We start from the raw sequence: 17,382 nt of genomic DNA on the forward strand, positions 1-17,382 counted from the left end.
AAATAAATACGGCTCATTCTGACACGTTTTTATACCCCTGTTTTTTCTTGCACAAGAGAATTGGACTTGTGTGCAAACATATTATTGCAGATGTAGCATTTGAGACATTAGCAGTTTTCCATGGTTCATTTACCGTTATTTCCTGGTTCTAACTCAATAGGCAAAAAAATTACACAAGCAGCAACACTGAAGGTGAGTCCCTGATTGTGGTTGGCCCTTTTTGGTGGAGTAGATATGGGAATGGTGGGCTAATGTTAGCACTCTTTCAGTATTTAGGTCAATAAAGGAGGAAGACCAAAACCAGACTTTGAGGAAAACGTGCTCTTGTATATGTTTCTGGTTTGCACAATGAGCCGAGATAGAAAAAAAATAAATGAAACAGGTTTCATATAAAACCCACATATGCATTTTAACATGGAAAAATATTTTCTTGGTGATGACTCCTTGAAATATCCCAGTAAGGAAAATAATGCAAATCAATATTTTATAAACTATAAATATATATTTATATTATAGTGTAAACAAAACTGTTTTCATTGATAACTTTGTACAGTCTTATTTATTACATGTTTTTGTCTAAAAGTCACTGACTGAAGACATTCAGGTTGTAACACCCTGAGAAAAGTCTCTAAACTGTTTGTTGTGTTTGCTTTGTTTTGTTTGTTGTTTTTTTTATGCTGGCATCCTGCTTGGCAAAATCATTCCTGGAAGTTTCTGGAACAGAACCAAAACTTATTTTCAGTTGAGCTACATTAGCTGACTGTTGCTGCTACCCTAACAGAGGATGTTTAACAACTAGACTATTGACTGCGATACATTTTGGCTGTATATTATAGTTAGAGTGGATGACCAAGGGACAGGCTGCTCAGTCGCACAGTGGGTAGAACTGCTGCATTGCAGGTCCTGGGGTCTTTCTGCATGCAGTTTGTGTGTTCTCCCTGAAAATATGTTGGTTCTCTCCGGATACCCCCGCTTCCTCCCACAGTCCAAAACACTCCAAAAAACTGTTAGGTTAATCGGCAGCTCTGTGTGAATTAGTTGTTTTATTTTCTTGCATATTAACGGAGAGCCTTTTCGAAAAAGCAAATATAAACTTTTAAAAACAATATCAGCGTATAACAAAAAGTAACAAGTATAAATGTTTGAGCACAAAATAGTAATTTATAAACAAATTTAAAGCACAATAGTAACACAATTTAACAACACAAATTATACACATTGAATTATCTAAAAAAAAAATAGTCATAAAATAATTATTCATAGAACTGAGTAGAAATAAACAGACCTAGCTCGAGAACTACACATAAAAATATAAAACCAAAATAATACAAACAAAAGTAACGTCACTTCCGTTAAGATGAAGAAGAACGTCACTTCCGCTCGCTGTGCGCGTTCGGTTTGGCAGGCAGGGTAGGAGTCGACGTCAGGTAGGGAAACAAAATAAAACACTTTGCTTTCTTTTCATGTTCAACGAACCGTGTAACACTACAAAGGTGCCAAAGGACATGTTTCATCAAAGAACCTAATCCATTCTAAAGCTTTAGCTATGACAGTTAGCCGGACGTAGATAGCTTGACGGCTAAGTTAGCATGCTATTGTTAGCACAGTTAACAATTGACGTTTAGCTAGCTCTCTTCTTTCAATGATTCAGCCTTAACCGTTTGGACCCATAGTCTTTAAAATCAGCATTTTAAAGGTTTGCAATGCAGTAATCTAATTTTGCCAGTTTGAGGCCGAGTTTGAGGCTTAGTTGTTTGGAGTTGGGATCATAATAATCAATGAAGCAGTTAACTGTAACAAAGAGACCAAAACAAAAGCAGTGGAGCAGTGGATTGTGTACTGTCCTGCTGCTCAGCAGTTCTCTTGTTATTCAAGTCAGTGTCACTTTGTTTAAAACGTTCAATTAAAGAATAGGGCCAAGGCTTACTGTTGAGTATACAATGAAATAACAGGATCTCATATGGGTTGTTCGGAGAATAAAGTTTGAAAATAGCTCTTATCAGTTTAGTCAAATAAATGGCTTTAATGATCATGAAATCAGCATTAGTACAACTTTCCCACAAAGACTTGGCTGGAAAAGCCTAACAAACTAAAGAGGCTTTCATGCAATTTGTCAAAATGCTCATAATAGACTCGGAAATATGCATTTAAATTGTGTTAAACGTCAGGCCATTTATATTTTTTCTTAAAGTATTGTAGAGATTGTAGAGGAGCTGAGCAGGACCTTTAATGAAAGACTTTTACACACCTTTGGTAAAAAGGAGCGCTACCGCAGGTCATTCATCCCTGCTGCCATCAGACTTAACAAAGCGGCACTACTAACTAATAAAAAATAACCTGTTTTTTATATATTTAATTCGACTTTGATAAAGATAAAATGAGTTAAAGACCTGCAGATATAGTGATCCTGGCTGGATATGGAAGAACATTTTGAAAAGCTTTCAAAGACAACTGCATTGGCTTACGTTTTTGATCACACTACGCTTCTGTGGATTTGGTTGAATTGTTGGTTTATTTCGAGCTTTTTCATGTAGTTAGATGAATTGTGGGTATTTTCCTATTTAAGACTGTGCATGCAACATGTAATAGTTTCAGTAAGGATATAACCCTAAACTTTACAAAGTGATGTGGAACTTTGGATCATTTATTTGCTGGCAGGATGTTGCGGCTTCGCTGTAAGACCAAAAATGGGAGCCACATAATGCAAGGCTTGACTTATCAGTCCTGTGTCCAGGAGCTGAAGAGTAAGGTGGAGGAGTTAACAGGGATCCCATGTGATGTGCAGAAGATAATGATTGGTTACCCACCATCCAGCCTCGATCTTCGAAACTTAGATGCCCATTTAAAAGACTATCCCATCAAATCAGGTATGTTTTGAATCATATACAGATAACACACAGTGAATAAATCAGCTATTTAAAAGTGTTTTTTTTTTTCTATAATTTTTTGTTAAATGCTAATGATCTGACCCTCCCTGCAGCTTAAACTAACAAATGTTAAAAAGGGGTCAATTTAAAGGCTCAGGTATATAATATATGCACTAACTTGATATTTAGCTCATTAAAAACTAACGTATTTTAATTTTGATGGCTGAGTTTGTGCTTGCACCTTTCCACAAAGAGTATAAAAATGTCTTTTGGACACTAAAACTATCTAAAATTATCATTCTGAGCTAAAGTTTTTTTTCTCTATATTCAAGTCGGTGTTTCTTCTTTTGTTCTGAATCTGTTTTTTGTCGTTGGTTTATCGTCCTAAACAGGAGACACACTGATTGTTGAGGAGGAAAAGAACAAACCAAAACCTCAGGACCATCCCATCGTGAAAGCTCCTCACTTGGAACTCTCACCTGTGCTAGCACGCCGAGTGGTCCCCGCCGACAACTCCTGCCTCTTCACCAGTGTGTATTATGTTGTGGAAGGAGGTGTGTACGACCCCGCTTGTGCCCCTGAAATGCGCAGCCTTATCGCTCAGATAGTGTCCAGTGACCCTACAGCTTACTGCGAGGCAGTGCTGGGAAAAACCAATGAGGAGTACTGCTCCTGGATAAGACGGGATGACACCTGGGGAGGCGCCATCGAGGTGTCCATTCTGTCCAAGTTCTACCAGTGTGAGATCTGTGTGGTGGACACTCAGACAGTTCGGGTAGACAGGTTTGGGGAGGACGCTGGCTACCAAAAACGCGTCTTACTCATCTACGACGGCATTCACTACGACCCTCTGCAAAAAGAGCTTCCCAATTCCGATTCTCCTCCTCAGACTATCTTCTCTACCACCGATGACATAATCCTGGCCCAAGCCCTTGAGCTGGCAGATGAGGCTCGCCGCAAGCGTCAGTTCACAGACGTTAACCGCTTTGCCTTGCGCTGCATGGTGTGCCAGACAGGCCTGGTGGGACAAAAGGAGGCCCGTGAGCACGCCAAGGAAACAGGCCACACCAATTTCGGTGAAGTGTGAAAGTATGCGTTACCTTCCCTCCCTTTCACAGTTAGAACCACCTCCTACTCCTGTGCCCTCGTGTACAGCAAAGTCTGTTGGCCTGCTTGTGTTCCTCTACCTCACATTATCGTATTTGCAGAATCCTCAGACACTGTGTTAAGCCTCTTAATTGGTTCAGTATTACTTTTTAACCGCTGAAAGCTCTTAAAGTAAAAACCGCTACTGTAGTACTCTGTTACTAATCCATCAATCTGGGTCGATAATGGATCGTTTCAGATGATTCAGTGGAGTAAATTATATATGCAAACAATTCTTAGGATTTGTTTTGGTCTGTTGAGAATACTCATTGATGGAACCAACGTGGCTTATGCTTTGAGTTGAAAACGTACCAAATTACAGCTACTTAAACCGCGACTGACCAAACTTTCTCTGCAAAGCGATCCGAACGACGACTAAGAATTATTTGTCCTGCGATGTGATCCGATTCACGGTTGTCTTAAACGCAGCACAGCAAGTATGACTGTTATCCGTGTTTGTTTTATAGTGTTGGCTTGTTTTTTTTCTATTTGCAGACAAATGTCAGGAAGTGATCATTTAGCTAGCCTCAGAGATTTACCTGTTGAGCACAAAGTGTGTTTTACAGCTAAGCTGGAGTATTACATCATGTGCTTTTTTTGACATCCCACTGAGTTTATGGAGCAGTTGGCATCAGAATCTAAGACTTCTGTTTTAATCTAAAGTGTCACTTGGCTAAGTGTCAGAATGAACTTAAGTGTTGTTGTTTTTTTTGGTTATTGTGTAAACAATAAAATTTACCAGTAGTCTTGTTTTGTTGAGTTCTTTAAAATGACGGTGCTGTAAACTTTGACAAAATCTGTGGCTCATGACTTCTTTGAGTTGTTGAACAGGTTTTCAGGAGTTTGAATTTCTAGCTTTCCAGGTTTTGCATATCATGCTGTGAGTTCTTTTTTTTTTTTTTTTTGTATTTTTGAACTGCTGCACATACAAAAAAAACATAAAATGTACTAAAAATGTAGTAACAGAATATTGTGAGAGGTATAGTGTGTGGACTATAAATCCTAACTATAAGGCATGTGTATACGATCGCCTTGCTTGGAACTGTCTTTTATATCTTGTTTTGCTAAATAACCTTAATTGTTTACCTTATCTAATATTTAAGGGGTTTTGCTCACTGTTTTGACTATGATTTAGGTTTAAAATCTTAAGGTTGAAAACCCTTTAACAGCTAATGCAACAAAAACTGCACCTTTTTGTGTGCTAAAAGGAAACACTTATGATATTGGTGCATGTTAGCTCAAGATTGCCAGTCATCTACTGTACATTTTGCACAACTGGACACATGTTCTCACATTTTATCATTAAATCAGGCACCACTGCTTTGCACGGAATTGCTGTTCTTTAAACATCAGGTCAGGAAAGGTTTATTTTGATATTTTTTTTAGGCTGTTATCTTGTCGCATAATGTTGGCATAGATCAGAATTTCTTTTTTACACACATTTTACTACAATATCGGTACTAAGTTGTTGCCAAGATGGTGAGTTTGACTGTGGAAGAGTTGACTAATACTTCTTAATGATTAAAGGGAGGTGGCAGGGGTTAATGTGTGATGAAAGGATGAGTTGTGTTTTTATACCTATATTGTGCATCATGTAAATTATGTTTTCTGCCTAGCAGTGATTATGTGTTGAGTTTGCATTAAGGTGAAACAATAAAGTAACTTGTTTGTATTTACCAAGTTTTCATAACTAACAACAATTGAATGTTGCAAACAAAGCACTATGGAATAACTGGATTTACTTGATTTTTTTTTTTTTTCCTTCAAGTGTTGTCAGAAATAAAACCTATAGCCAAAGATCATTGTTTGAGTCTTATTTTAATAGCAAGCAATATGATGTCAGGGTTATGGTAAGGATTTTATTTACAAAAAAAAAAAAAAAGATCTGGAGACATCAAAGTAGAAATTTTACATTTTTAGCGGAATCTCAGTAAATTAGAACATCAGTGCAGAGATAATTTATTTTAGTAATTCAGGTAGAAAAGTTAAATTTGTCTCCTTTCTCTTCATTCTAAATATTTTAACAATTCATCTCTGATCAATTCAATGATAACAGCATACATCAAAACTAACCTTTTATGCCACAGTTGGCTTTAAAAAAAGTTCTAGTAAAAAATTGAGAATTAAAAAGATATTTCTCCTATCTTTGCTTCTTTTCATGGGCTTCTTGTTAAATCCAGAATGAAGCCCTTATAAAGCCTTAAATGGCTAAGCTCTAATGATCATTCCTTATGTTCTTAACAGAGCACTTTGCTCTCAATCTGCAGACTTCTTACTGGTGGTTCCTAGAATTTCTAAAACAAAAATGGAAGGCAGATCTTTCAGTTATCAGGATCTTGATAACAGGGATTGCCTTTGAGTCAATGAGTCGATGCAACCAGTTTGTTTGCAATCTCACTGTTTGATCTGTTTGAATTGTCTCTGTAAATTGCATTGAGATATGTAGTGAAGTGGTGCTATATAAAAATATTTTTCTACTGTATGAACTGATTAATCAAGGTGTGCTTGACATCATTAACCATGGCCAGACACAACTGGATTAATCAGGTCATCCAGTAATAAAATACAGGAAACAAAAGAGCTGTCTTAAGTTCAGGAAGTAGATGAGTTCTGCATGGAGCCCATTGAATTCAGTTGAATTAATAGAAATAATGTGGTCGATACCAGGGGTCTGTAACCATTCATATCCAAGTCTGGCTAAGTAAAGCAAGGTAAGTATTTATACAGCACAAAGCAAATCTAGGCGATTTACATAAATCAAACAATAAAATAGGAAAACAGTTGGACCGCTAGTTAAGATGATACCTCAGTTAATAGTTTCACTTCAACGGTCAAAGGGTTTTTAAATTTATCTTCAAAGAACTCAGGCTTTCAGGACATGTGTTACTCCAGTAAAAAATGACTTTTTACTAAAATCCTATTATATTTGTTACATATCTGCCATAGGAAATCAGTTTCCATCTTAAGCAACCAACAGTTTATTTGTATTTTTTAGCTTTTAAAATAATAAAACAGAACAATCGCTCTAAAATCATCTTTCTGGTTCTTTAATGTCATTCTGTCTAGAAAAATCCAATTAAAATATCCTCTATAAAAACCACTAAACATTCTAAGACTGACATTTGTTATTATAGTACATTAATTAGTTCTTTATATCCTTTTAGACACTATTAAGAGCCACATGTGGCTCTGGAGCCGTAGGTTGCAGACCCCTGGTCTATACAGTCAGTTACAGTAAGACTGTTGACAGTTTCACTATAAGGCAGGAAAACCACAACCATATTCACAGGCTGGAAGGAAAACAGGATGAAATTAGAAAAGCACTTATGTAAGTAGCTAATTTCCCCCAAAATATTGTGACTTCCACCTTAAGTTAATACTTGTACTCACCGAATCTTTCAAAACATTGCTGGATCCACATGGTGAGCCGGATCATCACCAAAATGTAACCATTTGTTGCCAGCCACAATACGCACCTGCTATTAAAATTTCACTAAAACCCGTCCATAATATTTTTAGTAATTTAAAAAAACACACAAACCAATGCAGAAAAAGAATCTGAATGCTTCCAAGTGGTCCACAGTCCTTTAAAAGATGAAGACCTTTCCAATGCCCGGCACACAATCAGTGTTAGATATGGTCAGAGGTGGGTAGTAAGTAACTAGTTACATTCACTTAGTTGCACTTGAGTTACTTTTGGACAAAAATATACTCTTAGAAGTAGTTTTACTGCACCATACTTTTTACTTGGGTATATCTTAGTGAAATATTGCTACTCTTGAGTGAAATATTTGGCTGCTACATCCATCAAGCTTGTCTGAAACAATATCCAGTCAACAACTTTTGACTGAAGTATTTGTTAATTGTAAAAGTGCTGAAAGCCTGAGTTCTTTCAAGTCAAAGTTAAAAACCCATTTGTTTAGAAGTTAAACTGCTAACTGGAGTATTAGTCTAAGGTTGTGCTCCAAATGTTTTACTTTCTTTATCCGTTTTTTTTTTTACTTGTTTTTATTCTGCTTGTTTTGGTCCAATTGTTTTATTTGTTTTCTAAGTGTTTTTGCTTTTAACCCGCTTTTATTTTCTTCTATTTTATTATCTAATTCATGTAAACTTTGAATTGTCCATGTACTGAATTGTGCAATACAAATAAAATTCCCTTGCTTTCAATTACATTATTCATATGTTTCAATTATTTAATTATAGGCTTTAAAATACCTGAATTTGCGAATAACTTTACATTTTAATCTGTATTATTACATAATTTTAACAGTAAATCAGATATAATGAGTTACTCATTACTTGAGTAAGCTTTTAACAAAATATTTTTTTACTCTTTCTGGAGTCATTTCTTGGATTGAGTTAGTGCTACTTTTGCTTTAGTACAATGTTTGGTACTCTACCTATCTCTAGTTATGACATACTACCTAAAGTACCAGCTCCTGTTCTAACCAGCATGGTATCGTTGAGTTTGATCATAAAACCTTCATTACCGAAACCTTACAGAGGGTATTGCCAAGAGGTGTCGAAATAACCTGGGATTTCCTGGGATAGACACGTTGATCGGCTCCATACTGTGCTGCGTGATTAGTGCAAAAGAACAAGAGTGTGGACTATGTAATATACGGTAAATGGACATACATTTCAGTAGGACTTTTTTCATTGTTTTTTCATTGAGAAACTATGTTTTCATTTACATTATTTGTAACCCATAGTCATCAAAATGAGCAGAAATTATCATAAGGTTTACTTCACTCACTGTAATGAATCTACAAAATAATTTTATTCTGCCATCCATTCTATTCTTCATGATAAAATAAATACTTTTTGTTTCTAATTTTAAATATATTACATTGAACAAAAACTATATGAAGACTTTCTGTTTGCAGACATTGAGATTACATTAAATGTTGTTTTTAGCTTCTCTTAAAAATAATGTTTTCAAAGACTATACCTAAGCAAAAATAACACGTTTCTTTCACCAAATCTTAAGTGTACTCGTATCACACTCTTCAAATGCTCTAATTTACATATTTCTTAGCTGCTTAACAAGCAGATTCAAGTGACAGAAGGAAAACAAAGCTCAGGTGTAAAAGAGGCAACAGTTACCCCTATTATTAAACCCTTGAACAGTATTAGCACTCATTAACTCCTTGTATAAAAGCCTGCTGGCATGATCTTCCTTGAACAATACCACAGATCATTGTTTACAGAACAGCCTTGCATGCACTAAGGAAAGTGCTGCTATCTGATTGGCTGAGAGCTTAGAGCTCAAAGTCCACGCAGGTGTCCTCAGATCCATGAATCCAGGCTCTTATCTGGCACTCAGTTGAACGCCGGCCTGAGGAGGACTGTCCTACCTGAGGGCTGCGTCAGGATCCAAACAGGTAGGCTTCCCTAATCATTGATTCAGCCTGTTATTCTCATAGATATATGTATTTTAGCAGGTAAATTATTTGGATTATAATGTCTTAAATCACTTCAACTGAACCATGCTCAGCTAAAATAATTGTCATTTAAAACAAGTGATAGGTCACTTACTTTTACCTTTATCAAGGTTTGACAAAAGACTTCAATATTCAGTGGATGTTTTCTAAATGTTGAACCATAATGAAAACAGTCCACAAAATGAACTTGGCCCCTAATTAAAGCCTGGATAGAGGTCTATAGCTGCCTTGATAAAACAAAAAAAGGATGATTTAGCTTGTTATGTAATTCTCTCAAAGCAGTTAAATTTATTGCTTTACTTTCTGCCTCATTATCGTGGTCAGCATATCCTGGTTTTGTGGGATTGGCTGTGCACTAATAAATGTGTGTAAGTCAAGATAAAGGTTGGGTAAATTATTTTTTTTATCATGATGCATTTGGGTTATTTCTATAGTAGTACTGATGGGAGTGTGGATGTAGTGGTTCTGGATATTGGGCTCAATCAGTTCTAGCAAACCTTATACAGTGATGCCTGCTTGGGTCAGGTTTGTCCGGCCGCTGTTGCCATGGGTGTTGCCGTGAATCCAAAGGTTTGTTGGCTTTTTTACAATGGCTATACTGATCCCTTACACCTGAAACCCCATCAGCATAAGTAAGCACATTTTTTTGCTTAAAAATATAGTGCTCTGATATACCCCTTATGCAATTTTAAAAAAAACTCTACTATCTATAATTTTTAGTATAAAGGATCAGGATGGTAACGTGTAAAATGCATATGGAATAGCTCTAAGTAGCCCTCTCTCCTTCCTGTGAAACTGATCCAGTAAAGGAAGATTAGGAGTGCCATGTGTAATCCAGGTCACATGCATTGGGTAGGACAGCAGATATCTGTCAACCACTAAGGGAAGATAGCATGCCAGTCTTTGCCATCAGGAGTTTTATGGTTATGGCTGGAAATTTTTCAGTGTGTGTGTGAGTCACTTCAGGTTAACAGAACATATTTTCTAATGAAGGTATGAAAAACAGCTTTAAGTGAAATCTGCACTGTAAACTCGTAACCGATTACGTAAATGTGTTTAAGTAGAGGAAATAAATATTATGAGTTTGACAGAATTTAAAAAATCTAACTTCAGTTTACTCAAAAGCTTTTTTTATATTACTTTAGTTTTTGTGTAATAGAAATAACTTTTATGAGTTTGACTAAGCTTTAAGAATATACCTTCACTTCACTTTATTATAGTCATCTTATTTTTTTTTAAAGTTAAATCAATAAGAATCACTAAAGCAAGTAGTTGTGCAGTGTTTACAGTAAGACCAGGAAGGGCATCGTCTGCCAATCATATGCCTCTTTAGACTAACATATAATGCCATATTTTGATAATAATTATGAAAGATTGTTGTTTGTCTTAAGCATAACACTCACATGCCTTTACAGGTTACAATTTTTCTTCAACCAAGAATGATAAAACTAGATACAGAAAAACTAAACTCTATTACATTTACAAAAGTTGTGACTATATATATATATATATATATATATATATATATATATATATATATATATATATATATATATATATATATATATATATATATATATATATATATATATATATATATATATATATATATATATATATATATATATACATATATATATATATATATAAACACATATTATAAATGGTATTGCTTGATTATGTAACCATTTGTTTTTGTTTTTTTCTTAAGATCAATCTTCTAATCAGTTTTCTATGTGCATGAAGTTAGACCAAAATTACCTCCAGACCTAATATAATTGCCCTCCTCCTATAAGTAATATCACTCAATCATCATACTCAATATCTAGCTGAGGTCTTCTTTATGTTAGCTCAGGGTTGTGGTTTTTTTTATATTTATGTTTCATTTTCACTGTTCTATTATTTAAAGCAGGAGTCATTACAATGAACAAGGTTTCAGTTGAGTAACTAATGACCTATTGGATTAGCTTTGTTTTCATTGGTTCTGTGTTCACAACAGTGGGATTTAGTCATGGCTAAATATATGTGTTTATACAACTACATCCTAAATAAAGTCAACTTTATATAGGTGTGTTTTGTGTAGAAAAGAAGTACTGTAACATAAATCATTAGGAGGAGATGTTTTAAATGGCTGTTTCGGCACAAAGGTTTTTTTTTTTTTTTTTTTTTAGTAGTATATTACAAAAAACTATAAATTTATTCCTTTTTTGAAAAAAAAAAGGGGGTAAATAAATCGTTTCAATTACCTGAAGGCAAAAATGTTCTTTACATAATTGCTTTAACACCGTCTCCCCACCAATTTCCCCTTAATCCAGCCGCTATTTTCAGACTCATGCAAATGCAGAAGTGCCTCTGGGCTTCGTTATCTATCGTTTATTTTATTTTTTATCGTTAATCTTTTCTACATAGAACTGTAGCCTTTATTTGCTTTGTCTTTAATGCTTTATTTTACAACCCTCTTTGTTAATGAGTACATGTTCAAAGTTTTCCACTTCCAGGTAATGATAATAATTTTTATGATTCCATTTACAGAAAAGAAAAGACAATAAAGCAGTGAATGAATTAGTGGTAGCCAATATTTAAACAGAGAGTATATCTTCCTTAGCTTTTTCTGCAAGATCCTTAAATCAGTTGTAAATAAAGCAAGATTTGGACACCTAGACAATGATTACACATTTTTACAGGTGAGAAGGAAAACAATGAATGTCAGTCTAAATGGAAGATAGTGAGAAAAGGTGTGCTGTAATGCACAACATGAGCAGGCTGAGGTCTCTTATCGTCTCTTTTTAACGTTCTTAACACATCCCATAGAAATGCTGGACATCACTGGAGCGCTCCAAAAAATCTAGACCCCTATAGATGTGACTTTTAATAAGCATACATGGGAAAATGATATTCATTTACACAAACAAATTTAGCATGTTGAGCCTGAAAACTGCATACCTTTAATCTGTTTGTGTAATTTTAAAATTTACATAATAAAATACACATTCTTAAAGGTTTAGTGGAGGATGTTCTTGGTGGATAAAATAAGTGGTCCTCCTAATTGTCAATCATTCTGGTGATACGTTTACGTAAGGGTGTCCTACGTGCTCGTCCCCATTTTCACTTACAGGTGGTGAGTCTGACATAGTGGAAAAATTGCAAATTCTCTTTTGGAAAGTAAGTTTGTATGAGTAATGCAAACAGCGACTTTTAAAGAGAGCATGCATGAGGAGAAATGGGCCTGTGCATGTTCTCATCAGGCGCTTAATAGGCGTTCCCTCTCGAGAGCGGGTACAGGGTCGTGCATGTGCATTTTAGTTTTTAAGTGGAGGGGGCTTTTAAAAAATGTACGCATATCCTCCACTATACCTTCCACATCAGACTGCTGATCTGTTGAAAAAAAAGAACTCTAAATAAAGAAACACAAATCAAGACTCTGCATCACACTGATGACATCATACCAAGTAGAACTCAACGCAATAAGGTTTTTCTGCTAATGCTCTGAACTTCCACATCAATGACTTTTGCACCATGTTTTTTCCCATACAGTTTACATTTGATCACTGCTGCACTTTATGAATGCAAATGTAAATTTCACAGCTAAGCCACCCATTCACTGTCTGAAAACTGTTTAAAATGAAATTTCGTTTTGTATACACTCTGTGTATACAAATGGTAACAGATGGTATCGGTATCGGCTAATACTGCACAGCCAGGTATGGGCTGTGCAGTATTAGCACAGCCCATACCTGTGCAGCACTAGTCTTAAGGTGTCCATTTGTTAAAAACTAGCAGACAAATTAAAATAAAACAAAAGAGCTCTTAGGATACTTGTATATTATTCAGTCAGAATCTCAGAAAGTCAGAATAATCTTATGTTTCAACAAATTTTCAGAATGGATCCCTCTTTGATACTAAATGTTATTGGCTATAATGCAATTTGTATTTGGTCTCGTTTATTATTTTCATTTACTTTCCTCCTACAGGCTAACAATACAATGTGTGCCACTGACTAAAATGCCAAAAAGTGATACGTGGCCAGGCGGCACTGAACCAGAGACGATGAACGGCATGGAGAGTGCCGGAAGCTGCGACAGTGTTGTCAGCGCCAATTCAGGCTTTGTGAGTATCTGAGCTTTAATTCCAAACGCCAAAAACGTTCCAAAAACTCTCTGCTACTCATTTCTCAAGCAGATAGAAATATTAAGAGGAATCAGTTTCAAGGACAGAAAACCTGGAACCATAATTCTACAGGATTTTTTTGGCTCATTATTGCTTATTATTCTGAGATGGAGGTATGTTATCTGTATGTTATTTCTTCAGTAGTTTCTTTATGAGAGCTTTTTTGTTTTTGTGTTTTAGAGTGACGATAGTCTAGAGCATCTTTCTGCTGAAGAAAAGGCCTGTCTAATGTTTTTGGAGGAAACCATTGAGTCTCTGGATAATGAAGATGATAGTGGAGTCTCCCATGACGAGCCTGAACGACTGTCCGGTACTGGCAACCTTGCAGCAAGACTTTCAGACCGGTCTGTGTCTATGAGAAATAGCAATGTGCACGGTGAGTTCATCTCTGACAACATGTTAGATTAATTCACAAGAATTGACTCTAGCAAAAGAAAATTTGCATAAAACCTGCGCTTGTCTTCCCACCAGGTTCAGAGAAACCAGATAAACAACCCATCAAGAAAAATATTGACACTAAACACAAGCACAGCTACCTTGTTCCTACGCCTTTTGTTGTGGCAAGCGGTTCTCAGAGTTCTCTTCCCGGTACAAAAGCACTTACAGCTTCTTCTCAGTCTCAGTTGAAATCAAAATCCAAAAAACTGTCTCCTGGTCACAACCAGAAACGTTCCACCTCCCCAGTACCTGTGGTACAGCCTTCCGCACAACGCAAGGAAAACTCAGCTAAGCCAGCAGAAGGCCCTTTACCAAGAGGACCTCTGTCTTACGATGCACTCGTTCATTTGCGGAGAAATGCCTCCCAGAAGAAGACACCTTTATGTCCATCAGTTGATCACACTATAGACTTGAACAGACAATGTCCACTACCAGTGGAAGGGCAAAAATTTGGAAATGCCACCAAATCTGGCTCAGAGGTTTACAGGTCTAAGACAGATCCTCCTGCTGTGCCCCCAAAACCTCCAAAGAAACCTGCCAACATCGTCCAAAATGAGGAACCCATAACAGCCGACATGTCAGAAAGGGTCAAACATGCAACAAATCCAGATGTTGTGAGACAGGAAGCTTTACAGAGGCTTGGTCTGCTTAAAGATCACAAGCATAAGGATGGAGCACCACCTCATGCAAAACCCCATTCTAAAAAAACAGCCAAAGATCCATCGGATCCAAAAAGTAGTTCCTCTCAAAAGCAACCGGATCCCAAGAGCAGGCCTCTGAGGAAGAGTACGGGTGTCTATTGGCAATCCAAGGAAGAACAGCAGCCTGTTTTATTATTACACGTTAAATCTCAGCCCAGTGGGTCGAAGACTGAAGGTTTGGAGCGTTCTGTTAACCAGAATCCCGACTCAAACAGCAGGAAGCACCCTGAAGCCCAACACATTCCTTGTGCGAAGCCAATGAAAACCACGTCCCAGCCTTCATCCGGCACACCCGGAGACTCAGTGGCCTACACCACGATGGTGGTTCCTGGAATGGGATCTGATCGAGAAGAGGCTCTCAGAAAACTCGGTCTGCTTAAGAGCTGAGCCGTGCATACAGCATGAGTGTTTTTAACTTGATGGGTTTTCTAAGAACCATCAACATCAGAGGTTTTGGATTTAGCATTGGAGCTTCAAACATGGCACTTTGGAGAATAAATTAATAAAATGTAATAATGATGCCAGCCCAATAAAGGGTAAAATAAGCGGAAACATTTCCTCATGTTCTGAAATGTGGTAAAAATGGGCCTTACACATTACAAACCCATTCATTTCTACATTTTTCTCAAGACAATATTACTCTAATCAACACACGTCAACGTGATTGTTACATAATTTTAATTTTGATAGGGCACTCATTAAGACATCACAAACAAAATCCGCCCTAAAGTGCACTAAGAGGCTTTGCCCAAAATCACAATTACTGATTACTGACTTTTCACTGATGTGCCTGGAGTAAATCTGTTGTCATTTGTTAATGGTGTTTTTTTTTAAGTATGATTTTGCAGTAATTTATCAACTGCGAGGTCGATCTCAAACATTTAATTATTTAAAAAAATGTGTAATTGTGATACAGAGTTGTTCAGATGTGAATTAAAAAGTTGACTTGCTGTTAAAAAGGAAATAATGTTAATGTATAATCGCTTTTTGTAGCTTTTTTCACTAATGCTACTGAAAATAAAGTTTGCACAATATGTACTGCACCTTGAAAGCCTTATTTCAGCACGACGCCTTGCATAAGACCACAGGGTAGAACCAGCAGCCTCAGTTTCAGTCCTGCAGCCTTTGTTTTTCTTTAGCCTTAAGATAAAGACTTTTTGACTTTGTAATATTACCAACTTACACTAACCTGCAGGCCCCCACTTTGACCTTTATTTCACTCTGAAGCTGAAGTACTTCGTTTTGCATTTTCATTACTGAACATATCAGCTAAACTGCTCATCTTACATGCCACTCAGCTGAGGAGAAAGCCTGCTCAGCTGTTCTCCCGTTATGCGATTATCTTGAGGATAACCCTATGTGGTGCTAAAGATAAGCTGTTTTCTTGACACCCCCCACGTGGAACTTTTTACTTTTATCTCACTGGAATGATGGAAAAAGTGAAGCTACAGCATGACTTTCAAATTATAATAGTGAATTGGTATTTGGTTCTTTTATGTCTGATTAAAAGAGAGACATTAAATCTGACTCTAGTGATTTTAAACTAAAAAACACAGCTTTTACAAAGGAAATGTGAGGGTTGATAGATTTACAGATTAGTAAATAAGCAGCTTATTAAAAAGGTTCCCTCTGTAGTGACATACAATATATATATATATATACAGAGGTGTCAAAAGTATTAATATTAATTATTCAAGTAGGATAAATCCAACTGTTTAAAAACAGGTTTGTAGCATAATAATTCAACATAAGCTTTTTACTCAAGTAAAAGTACCATTATTAAAAGTACTTAAAATATAAAAGTATAAGTAATGCAGGAACAATTGTTCCTGCATTACATTGCAGTTCTATTGCAAAAGCGAACACAGCTATATTAACTCTTCACACCTTTGTAAAAATGGTGTTTTCGTATCAAACACAAGCCATCATCTACTAAGCACACAATGTGCCAACTACACACTGATGGTATGAATACAAAACACATCTGGCTTTCTCTTTCTCTGTGTACAGATGTCAGTTTGAGGTCATACTCTTGTCATAGTGTCATGTAAACATACAAGGATCCAAATTTCAAGTATTGCTGTTTATTCACACTTATCAAAACCAAGACAAAGTCAGAACACAAAATAGTAATTTCACAAAAAACAATCAGCCTACATCATGTCGTCTTTCTGGGTCCGGCCACAACATTTCGTCCACATCGCATGCGACATCCTCCAGTCCAAGGCACCGGGGAAATTATCTCCTTGAATGCCGTATCCAGGCCTGACATGATGCCTGGTCAATATCTCCACATGCCTCCTCCATTGTCTGTAAAAGGGCTACCTGTTGATGAGGATAACATTGTCCCATATGATGACATATCGGGTATGCTCTGGTCTCTGAACAGTGAGCATGTCATGTAATGTGTCCAGAAATGCAATAACGTGTGCAGTGTTGTATGGGCCTATGGTTGCATGATGGTGAAGAACACCATTTTGGCTTATAGCTAACTCTGTAAATTTGTTTCATTCTTATTCTGTGGCGTGCAAGTACACAACTTCATGAAGAAATGCTTATTGCCTATTTTGAAAGATGGTGTCATTATCAATTATTATTATTTATAGTGCTTAGGCTGAT

At 36.4% G+C, this 17,382-nt stretch overlaps 2 protein-coding genes across 2 annotated transcripts; both read left to right on the top strand.

Annotated features, from left to right (window-relative positions):
- The first annotated feature begins 1,349 nt into the window (after positions 1-1,349).
- Positions 1,350-5,812, top strand: yod1 (YOD1 deubiquitinase). Its single transcript, XM_038291229.1, has 3 exons — positions 1,350-1,427; positions 2,659-2,867; positions 3,260-5,812. Exons 2-3 carry the CDS (start codon positions 2,660-2,662, stop codon positions 3,952-3,954), a joined length of 903 nt encoding a protein of 300 aa, XP_038147157.1. The 5' UTR covers positions 1,350-1,427; position 2,659; the 3' UTR covers positions 3,955-5,812.
- Positions 5,813-9,323: 3,511 nt separating this feature from the next.
- Positions 9,324-15,804, top strand: zgc:158258 (uncharacterized protein LOC791186 homolog). Its single transcript, XM_038291206.1, has 4 exons — positions 9,324-9,397; positions 13,429-13,564; positions 13,805-14,000; positions 14,096-15,804. Exons 2-4 carry the CDS (start codon positions 13,460-13,462, stop codon positions 15,148-15,150), a joined length of 1,356 nt encoding a protein of 451 aa, XP_038147134.1. The 5' UTR covers positions 9,324-9,397; positions 13,429-13,459; the 3' UTR covers positions 15,151-15,804.
- The last annotated feature ends 1,578 nt before the right edge of the window (positions 15,805-17,382 follow it).

This window comes from Cyprinodon tularosa, unplaced genomic scaffold (assembly GCF_016077235.1).
Source record: "Cyprinodon tularosa strain WSP-4 unplaced genomic scaffold, ASM1607723v1 ctg297, whole genome shotgun sequence".
Lineage (NCBI taxonomy): Eukaryota > Metazoa > Chordata > Actinopteri > Cyprinodontiformes > Cyprinodontidae > Cyprinodon > Cyprinodon tularosa.

Coding starts and splice junctions, on each gene's coding strand:
- zgc:158258 (XM_038291206.1), top strand. CDS start 13,460: ATGCCAAAAAGTGATACGTGGCCAGGCGGCACTGAACCAGAGACGATG. Junction 13,565..13,804: donor TCAGCGCCAATTCAGGCTTT/GTGAGTATCTGA, acceptor TTTGTGTTTTAG/AGTGACGATAGTCTAGAGCA. Junction 14,001..14,095: donor GAGAAATAGCAATGTGCACG/GTGAGTTCATCT, acceptor TCTTCCCACCAG/GTTCAGAGAAACCAGATAAA.
- yod1 (XM_038291229.1), top strand. CDS start 2,660: ATGTTGCGGCTTCGCTGTAAGACCAAAAATGGGAGCCACATAATGCAA. Junction 2,868..3,259: donor AGACTATCCCATCAAATCAG/GTATGTTTTGAA, acceptor CGTCCTAAACAG/GAGACACACTGATTGTTGAG.